The 9,726-nt window shown below is 35.4% G+C and overlaps 1 protein-coding gene across 2 annotated transcripts in view; it reads right to left on the bottom strand.

Annotated features, from left to right (window-relative positions):
* Positions 1-9,726, bottom strand: part of LOC120525099 (protein mono-ADP-ribosyltransferase TIPARP-like) — a 59,481-nt gene that overhangs the window by 10,340 nt on the left and 39,415 nt on the right. For both annotated transcript variants that reach the window (XM_039747102.1, XM_039747104.1), the window contains exons 5-6: positions 8,663-8,789; positions 2,637-2,770 (exon numbers count right to left, since the gene is read on the bottom strand). In XM_039747102.1, the coding sequence (XP_039603036.1) occupies positions 2,637-2,770; positions 8,663-8,789 (261 nt within the window). The remainder of the gene's footprint in view (positions 1-2,636; positions 2,771-8,662; positions 8,790-9,726) is intronic.

The following is a 9,726-nucleotide window of genomic DNA, read 5'->3' as shown; positions in this document are numbered from 1 at the left end:
GCATTACCAGCAATTAACAGAAAATCATTTTTGTGTCCTCTGCAGTGTTAAGAGAGAAAGGCTTTGGTTGGGGGTAAAAGGAAAAAAGGTGTAAAGAAAGGAAACTTGCCTTTTTCTTTAATATAGTGTAGAGCGAGGTCTTCGCTGACGATATGAGCATTGTGGTGTGTCTCGTATAGACTGGAGAGATGGCCCTGCCGTCGGTCCTCCAGTCCTGTGCGTGTCTTCATAACCCGACCTGAAGACCTCATAATCGTATACGTGTAAAAGAAAGTGCGAAGCGCCTTAATATTAGTTTGACGCTGTCTAGAAATGGGATCCCGTGTTTACAGTCTGGGCTATAGCTCATGGGAAGGGGGAAAAAATTTAAAGTGTTTACTTTCACTTAAGGTAGAAGCGCAGTCAGCGTCTCAAAGGCCGGTACAGCTACGCACGCCACTTTTTGCAGGCACGTTCACGTGAGCGAAACTCTCCGCGCTCTTTAGAGGTCTTGCTTTCTCTGTGTACTGCATTCATAGTCAGTTCACGTGAGCCGCTCGAAGTACATGCAACGAAGCTTCTCAGCTGTGCTTGTGCTATCTCATGCGATGTCCACAGCGTTATTTAATGTTAGCTAAGACCTGGCACTTAAAAGTTTCTCACTACAGCAATTTTAACTCCGTTACAAAGTGATCCAAAGTCTCATTTATACCTCGTGTCTTCTCATTAAACTTGTATCTCGCGAATAAAGTATTCGCCATTTTTCTTCAGCGCTCTTTCGGGCTCTTCCTTCTTTTCTACGTACTGTGGTCATAGTCAGTTCACGTGATTACGTGGGAGGCGTGATGATGTCACACGCAGCTGCGTCCCCACAGCTATCGGGCTAACGTCAATTACAGTATACGGAGAAAAATAGGTTCCAGTTATGACCATTATGTGTAGAATTTCGAAATGAAACCTGCCCAACTTTTGTAAGTAAGCTGTAAGGAATGAGCCTGCCAAATTTTAGCCTTCTACCTACACGGGAAGTTGGAGACTTAGTGATGAGTGAGTGAGTCAGTGAGGGCTTTGCCTTTTGTTAGTGTGTATATATATATATATATATATATATATATATATATATATATATATATATATATATATATATATATGATCACACACACCCTGATCTACATACTGTCAAATAAATGAACCACACGCCGTGGCGCAACGCAAGAGGATTCGCCCCTAGCGCTGACGTCCGAGGTTCGTTTTAACTTTAACACACTACTTCTCCGCTGCGAAGCGCGGGTATTTTGCTAGTTCAAGTATATAACCAAAGAAAAAGAAATTATTCAATTTATATGTTGCTGTCAATGTTTTTCATATTTGGACTTTAGTCTTTACATATTATACACTTCATGTCAGCATTTTGTCATGATTACTATAATACGAAAAAAGTTTGTTTTAGGTATATGTTCAGCATTTTTTTGCCTTGCATTTCCTGTCATTCTACATTTATAGAGGTTGTTGTACACATGACATATACATACACATGAAATGTATGTATTCCAAATAACAATATAATATTTACCCTATACAATTCCAGACACCTAACTTCCAGATAAAGAGACTTCAGCTCTGAGAATTTTAGGTCTGAATTGACTTTAGCTGCCGCGGTGGGGGATGAGTGAGCAGGCTGCCTGCTGCCAAGCTGTTGTATCGTCCTTGAACCTTTTGTGAAAGTGTTTATTTGATCTTTGGACTTTAGGCTTCACACATTATATAGTTTATGCCAACATTTTGTCAGTTACTACTAAAATATGAAAAACGTTTTTGTTTTAACAATGTGTTTACACAGATTATTGTAGAAACGGAACACATATGAAATGCATGTGTTCCAAATAACGATCTATTATTTCTACTCTAAAACTCCAGCACTTCACTCCCAGATAATCAATCAAGGCATGAGTTGGGAGAGCTTTGTGCAAGTTCTGCGGCGGTGGGGGGATGGGATACCAGGCTGCTTGTCTTTATTGGCACATTTACAGGACAAAAGAAGCTGACGGAGAGGTTTTTTCGTAGGCTCTGGTAATTCTAGTGTTAAAAGAGTTTACTACCCCTGTCGGTACTGTTTAAACCACAATGATCTTTTTTTTTTTTTTTAAAGGATTCTGAAATCAGAGTGTTTCTCTTAAAATCTAAAATCTATCAATTATTTCCTCATTCCTATGCCACCTTGATATCCCTTTGTCAGCCCTTCGAACAATTACATAACAAAAAACAAAGAAGTATGTGTTTTTTTTTTTTGCAGAATGTGAGACAAGCAGGACAATACTAGAAAGTTCATCATGATGATAAGAATATTTTAAACAATTAATAAGCCATTCAAGAAAAGGAACAGATTATATTAAAACTGAAATGTTAAAATGACTAACATTTATAGCCTGAATGTGATCCTTTAATTATTTTGATCAACAGTATTGCATTGGAAATGCTAACTCTTTTCTCTAAAAGAAAGAAATACTACGCTAGAGATACTGACAGACTTCCCATTATGTTATGTAGCCATCAACTGCATTCACGCCTAAGATGCACTTTGAATGCAAAGTTGTTATAACTAACAACAAACACGCACAATCAAGTTTATAAAAAGCCACAGTTCAGCGGAAACTTACCGTTTATACTTGTCCCAAAGGAAGTGGTTCTGCACACGAGCAATACTGAGAATGATGTACTGAGACTCCGTCATGGTCTTATGGAAATGTTGATAGACAGTGCGATAGGCAGGATCCTCAACAGCTAGAGCTACCTAGTAGAATAATGCAAATGTACAAATACAAGGATTAAACTATAATTATTACTTTTCACACAGAGGTAAACTGTGATTTAAACCAACATTCAAATTTTATAAAAACAATACTGCGGTCCTATTAAAAGCTAATTAACTCCACTAATATTCATACATCTAGCTAATAGTCTTTCCACACGATAGGATCAGACTCCAAAATTGAGAGTAATATTAATTTATGATGACTCGTAGAAAAAAATATATAAAAATGGCAATTATAGTATGCCAGTCAATAAGAAGATAAAGCAAACTGTAAGACTGGATGCAAAACTAGATTTTTAAAGAATTGGGGTGTACTGTATGCGTCATGGGATTCCCAAAAATTAGCTGTAACTCAATCAGCCGCACACTCATTTTCTAAATATCCTATTCTAATCAATGAGTTTTACTTTAAATAGTACATTTAATGCCATTTACCAGCAAGTGGTCCTGTAATCTATCAAGATAAAGAGTAGAAAAAGGAGTAATGGCAGCTTGCTTATACTGCTGTCTAGATTACAGTGCATCTCTCTCTTTCATTTAACATAGTTCCTTAGATTTATCCTAATGTGTTTTTATAAATAGTTAACATACTATTAAAGAATAAATTTGTTATTACAGTCGACCCTCAATATACAACCGGCCTGACACGCGAACAACTTGGTTCATGACCAAACTTTTTGTTTTGAATTACGACCAACATCTTCAGTTACGACCCAAGTGCAATCATGTGTATCCACTTGTGCGATTGTAAACAAACAGCCAAGACTGTTCATAAGCATCAGTCAGAGCCCAGATACGCGTGTTTGTGGACGTAATTTTGTTCAGTGAAGTGATTTATATAATTTATTTCGATAATTGCTATCAAAATGGCCCCAAAAAGCTAGAAAAGAAGCTAAGGAAGGAAGAGAAGGTAACGAAGGTAAAGAAAGCAATCACAATCGAAACGAAGAAGGAAACTGTGCGGAAATATGAGAGTGGCGTTCGTGTGGCCGATCTCGATAATATGTACAGCATGTCGTAATCCACCATTGTCTGATGTTCTTATGGAAGGGGGCTCTCCTTCCAAAAAATAAGCATCTTCCATTTCATTCTCCTCCTCCTCCCTTCCTGCAAACCAAAGATGTCAACTTAAATGGTAAGTACAGTATGAAATTGTTGTTTCTGGTAGTCTAGGCTCTTTTTATAACTTTTTTGTTAGTACATTAGAAATTAGTATTGGTGTTTTTGGTAAATTATGCACATTATACAACCCCTTTTTATTATGAAAAGGTTAAGTAGGTGTTGCTGTGGGAGATTTGGAATGCATTATGGGTCTTTCCATTATTTCTTATGGGAAAAACAGTCTTGACTTAGAACCAACTTGAGTTACAACCAGCCCTCGCGAACGAATTGAGTTCGTAAGTCAAGGGTCCACTGTAGTTACCTGCTCAAAATTGTTAAAACAAAGTAGTCTTAATTACTATATATATTGTTTTGAGCTAATGCTCACTTTAAGCACTGCAAGGAGGCACAATGGTAGGACTGCTGCACTGCAACAAGGAGACTGGGATTTGTGTTCTGGGTGTTTCCTGTATGGAGCAGTTTGCATGTTCTCACTGCCTTCACATGGATTTCTTGCAGGTGCTCCAGTTTCTTTCCACAATGAAAGAAATGCAAAGACATGCAGGTTAGGTGAACTGGTGTTGCTAAATTGGTCATTGTGTGTGTGTGTTCATCCTGCAATGGGCTGACACCCGGTTCAAGTGTTGTTCCTGCCTTATGCCTGCTGGATTTAGGTCCAGTTGCCTGGCAACCCTGCCCTGGATAAGCGGGTTAGGAAAATGAAAGGATGGATGTTTACTTTTATAAGACACTAGCAGAATACCCGCGCTTCGCAGCGGAGAAGTAGTGTGTTAAAGAAGTTATGAAAAAGAAAAGGAAAAATTTTTAAAATAACGTAACATGATTGTTAATGTAATTGTTTTGCCATTGATATGAGTGTTGTTGTCATATCTATATCTATATCTATCTATCTCTATATCTATATCTATCTATCTCTATCTCTATATATATATATATATATATATATATATATATATATATATATATATATATATCTATATCTCTATATATATATCTATATATATATAGCAAAATACCCACGCTTCAGTGAGAAGTAAAAAGAAAAGAAAACATTTTAATAATAACGTAACATGATGGACAATGTAATTGTTTTGTCATTGTCATGAGTGTTGCTGGTATATATATATATATATATATATATATATATATATATATATATATATATATATATATATATATATATATATATACATGTGTACATACAGTATATACACACACACACACACATATACTATGGGGTACCAAACAGGCAAATCCATTGATTTTCTGAATATATAAAGTCAGCGTCAGAATATATAAAGTCAAAACTTGAATATATAAAGTCATTCCTGAATATATAAAGTCAAAACCTGAATATATAAAATCAGCGTCGGAATTTATAAAGTCATTCCTGATTATATAAAGTCAACATCAGAGTATATAAACTCATTCCTGAATATATAAAGTCAAAGTTAAAATATATTGATTGAAACGACTCTGAACTGAATTAAATTAACAAAAACGTATTCAGAAAAATAAATTAAAAAAACACTGTTCGGTTAATGTTTTGAAAAAGATGCATGTGCCCTGCCCAGGATTGGTTCTTGCTTTGCGCCCAGTGTTGGCTGGGATTGGCTCCAGCAAACCCCCGTGACCCTGTGGTTGGATTTAACGGGTTGGAAAATGGATGGATATTCCAACGCTGACTTTATATATTCAAGTTTTGACTTTATATATTCCAGCGCTTACTTTATATATTCTGACATTGACTTTATATATTCAAGTTTTGACTTTATTTATTCTGACAGTGACTTTATATAATCAAGTTTTGATTTTATATATTCGGGAATAAATTTATATATACACAAGTTTTGACTTTATATAGTTAAATTTAGTCATCATTGCATACATTTTTTTTCACCATAGAAATTTAAAGACTAAATTCAACTTCCATTCCTACCAAAGATATTTCTGGCGACTAAATAGAACCTACTTATATCCAAATTCGAGCTATTGAGCTGTCGCCTGCCTGCCTGAATAAGTCACCCTCGCGTCGCTCTTACTTTTTTACCGTTCATTTAATCATGGCTAGTGGCGGAAAAATTATAAAATGGAAGGAGGATTACACTGAGTATGGCTTTACCAAAACTTTTATTATTGATGGCGAATAAAATATTGATTATTCATAAAGCTTCAATTGGTGAAATGTTTTTCTGTGTTAACCTCATATTTTTTCATACTTCTTCTCAAACCAAGGGGGTGCGAGGGTAAAATGAATCGGGAAGCGCTGATCAATGTAATCGGTGTACCAGGAAATCATGCATTGACAGAAGTTCCCCTTTGCTTGGAATGCAAAGTGTGAATAAATGCATTATTTTTTAACGCGTTATGGAGCACATGCATCAAAGCTTCTCAGCTGTGCTTGTGCTAAGAAAAGGAAACATTTTAAAAATAACGTAACACGATTGTCAATGTAACCTTTTGTAAGTAGTGCCTGGAGGATTCAGTGTGGAGAAACTCTAGAGACAGCGAGTGTATTAACTTGTGGATTTTTCTGTGAGTATTTAGTGGCAGCGTCACAAAGTCGCTTCCGTAAGACTGCGTTAGCTGCGGAGCTCAGCTCAGATTGAAATGAGGTGAATGGGTGGGGAGATGATGACGTGACTCCCCCACTCGCCTTAACTGTCAATCCCCCACAAACACAGTCTCTCGGAATTTGCATAAGCCCAGCCCTTCACCTGCAATTTTAACTTAGTTACAAAGTGATCAAAACTCTCATTTATATCCTCTGTCCTCTCATTAAACTTGTATCCCGCATTACCCGTGGGCATGACAAACGCCAGCTGCAACCTGTCTATGAACTTAATTTAAACTTTAGGTTTACACCGTGCTTTGTTTCCAAAGTAGCAGCACTCATGAATATGGTTGTATATGTCACTTGCTCGCTTCTTATTGTTTCGCTGCCTTTTCAATTATATAATGCATGTTTTCTTCAGCGCTTTTTGGAGCTCTTCCTTGTTTTCTACGTACTGCATTGACAGTCAGTTCACGTGATTACGTGGGAGGCGTGATGATGTCACACGAAACTCTGCCCCCATGGCTTTCGAGCTCAACTCCATTACAGTATATGGAGAAAAATAGCTTCCAGTTATGACCATTACGCGTAGAATTTCGAAATGAAACCTGCCCAACTTTTGTAAGGAAGCTGTAAGGAACGAGCCTGCCAAATTTCAGCCTTTCACCCACACGGGAAGTCATGAGTCAGTGAGTGAGTGAGTCAGTGTGGGCTTTGCCTTTTATTAGTATAGATAATGGTTACGTTAGACAAATTAAACTTGGCATGAATGGAAGAGGAGAAACAATTTACAAGTAAAGTTAATATGCATTTACTGGGAACCGTGACCTCATTAAAAAAATAAATGTCTATAAATTTTTTTTTTTTAATGGTGGACAGAAGCAAAATTGTAAATTATATTTTTGGGACACAAATGAAGTTAACTTTTCTTATACCTTTGAAAAAAATTATTTCCTAATATGCTTTTTGATTTTTGTCTGATTACTCGATCTTGATCTGCCATTCAAAGCCAAAAACATTACACCATTTTGACACATGGAATATTTCCTTCAACTTAAACATTTTATGTATATTTATTAAACTTTATTTCAATCTTGTTTTCATGTTTGATACACAAAAGCTTAAACAATCTCAACAGGCAATGCATGAATAACTAACTGCTGACTGCTAATACTACTGTAATTATCTACCAATTCACAAAGGTAATATATGTGTTTTTGAACTGTAGAAGTGACTCCACATAAATACAGGAAGAACATGAGAAGCACTCCGACCAGAACTCAAAACTTGAGTCTAAGTGCTGTGAGGTAGAGATGATGCTCTCTGGCATTATGAGTATTGATTTAGTGTGTGAGGGAGAAGTCAGATAAATTAGTATGACAAACAGTAATCAAAGTGATCATGAAAATTAAATGATGGAGAAACAATCACACTACAATCATTACTATGTAAACTAAAAAATAGTACTGCTTTTCTAAAATTCAAACTATGCATATTTTTAATGTACAATAAATCGACAAAAGCAATGGCTCTCATCTTGGACAGTGAGTTTATTTCAGTGGCCAGGTAGCAAATAAAAGGACACAGAGCCTTTATGTGGTTCAATTTGAAAATATAAACAAATGAATTAAAATATCTTATGTTATGAAACGTTTCTCCACCAGTGCCCAATGCCAACACCACAAGCAGGATGCTCAGCTATATTTTCACAGTAGTGACCCACTTTTGAAAGGTTCAAGATAAATGTTCCTTTCAATTAAAACATAAAAAATGGATGCATTCTAACCACAAATGCTGCATAAATCTGAAAAAACGGCAACAAAGTTAATGGTCTCAGGCTGTGAAAGATATGCACGCTACCTAGATCATGTATTAAGTTGGTCAAAATAGTATGTTACTGTAGTAAACTGATAAGATTCAAACCATTTACTACCTATGCTTCTGAAATCTGTTGTCATACCTATTAAATTCATCTTTGTGTATCCTTGTCTGAGTCCTTTCAAACTACTCAGAAGACATCCAACATATATTGACATCCAAAATGAAAAAAAGGGCACAGAACACAAGGTACCCAATGAATTATATGCACAAGATCACAAAGAAATGTATCACTTATTACATGATTGTGCAACTCCATAAAAATAGATCAATACAAACATACATTACATAATAATAAAAAAAATGTCTTGTCTTACCCGTTTGAAGTCTTGGGTATTATCAAACTGAGTCCAGGTTTCAGGATATGGACTGTTGGGATTAGGAATATGACTAACCGCAGTTGATTTACTTTCATTCCCTGGCAGAGGAGTTCCTGAAAGTGTTCTGTTTAAAGAAAAAGATTAAAGAGAAATAGAGGTAAGCATAGAGAGCAGATCACAGTAACAGCAGAGTTCCGTAAAATGGTAATACTCAAAACTCAGTCCTGGATCTCCCAGTGTCTTTGTTCCAAAAGATTTCAAACTCAGTGCCTTTCCTAGCTGAATTAATTCTTTTTAACTGATACAATTTCAATGTTTTACTTTTGCAAGAAGTTTGGAAAGATGTTTTTTTCTTATAGACTCACTTATTAATGTAGTTTTTTTTTTTTTTAAATGTGCCCCTTGACTATATCCATAGACAGATGCTAATAGATACTCACTATTTCAGTTTCATTTACCAGTGGTGTGCTCATTAACAACAAAAAATGTGAAAATGTGAATATCCAGGAACAGTCTTTTAGGAGAAATAGGCAAAATATTAGCAGCAAGATAAGGGAAAATTAGATACTTCTATGTATGAAATCTTCAAAGACCAAATAATTTCTAATAAAATATGAATAAACCTTTTTGGGATTTCTAGATTGGCATAATACATGTAAAAAGTAAAGAATTGGTAAGAAGAAAAAAAGTAAGTGCACAAAATAAGAAAACAATCAAATATACTTCTGTAAGCTGTAATTAATTTCTATAGCACTAGTAAAATAATCAAAGTCTTATTTCGATTATTAAGAAAAAAAAGTTTAATCACATCATCTAAAATACACAACCCTTGCTATATAGTGACCCTGAATTTTGAGCATTAATCCTGCTGTCAAATTTTGCTTTATGTTTTCTCATAATACTCATTTTACATAAACTTTAATGTTGTTTTTAATTATCATCAAACAGATTAAATTTGAGTTGTCAACTGTAATCAACAGCTTTAAAATTATGTATGAAGTTTTAAGAAATACGAGGAAAGAGGTATGGTACTCATGGATTTAATGGTACATACATGGTAC

Source organism: Polypterus senegalus, chromosome 3 (genome assembly GCF_016835505.1).
Source record: "Polypterus senegalus isolate Bchr_013 chromosome 3, ASM1683550v1, whole genome shotgun sequence".
Lineage (NCBI taxonomy): Eukaryota > Metazoa > Chordata > Cladistia > Polypteriformes > Polypteridae > Polypterus > Polypterus senegalus.
The sequence above is the reverse complement of the archived record's forward strand: the minus strand, read 5'-3'. Positions and strand labels throughout refer to the sequence as shown.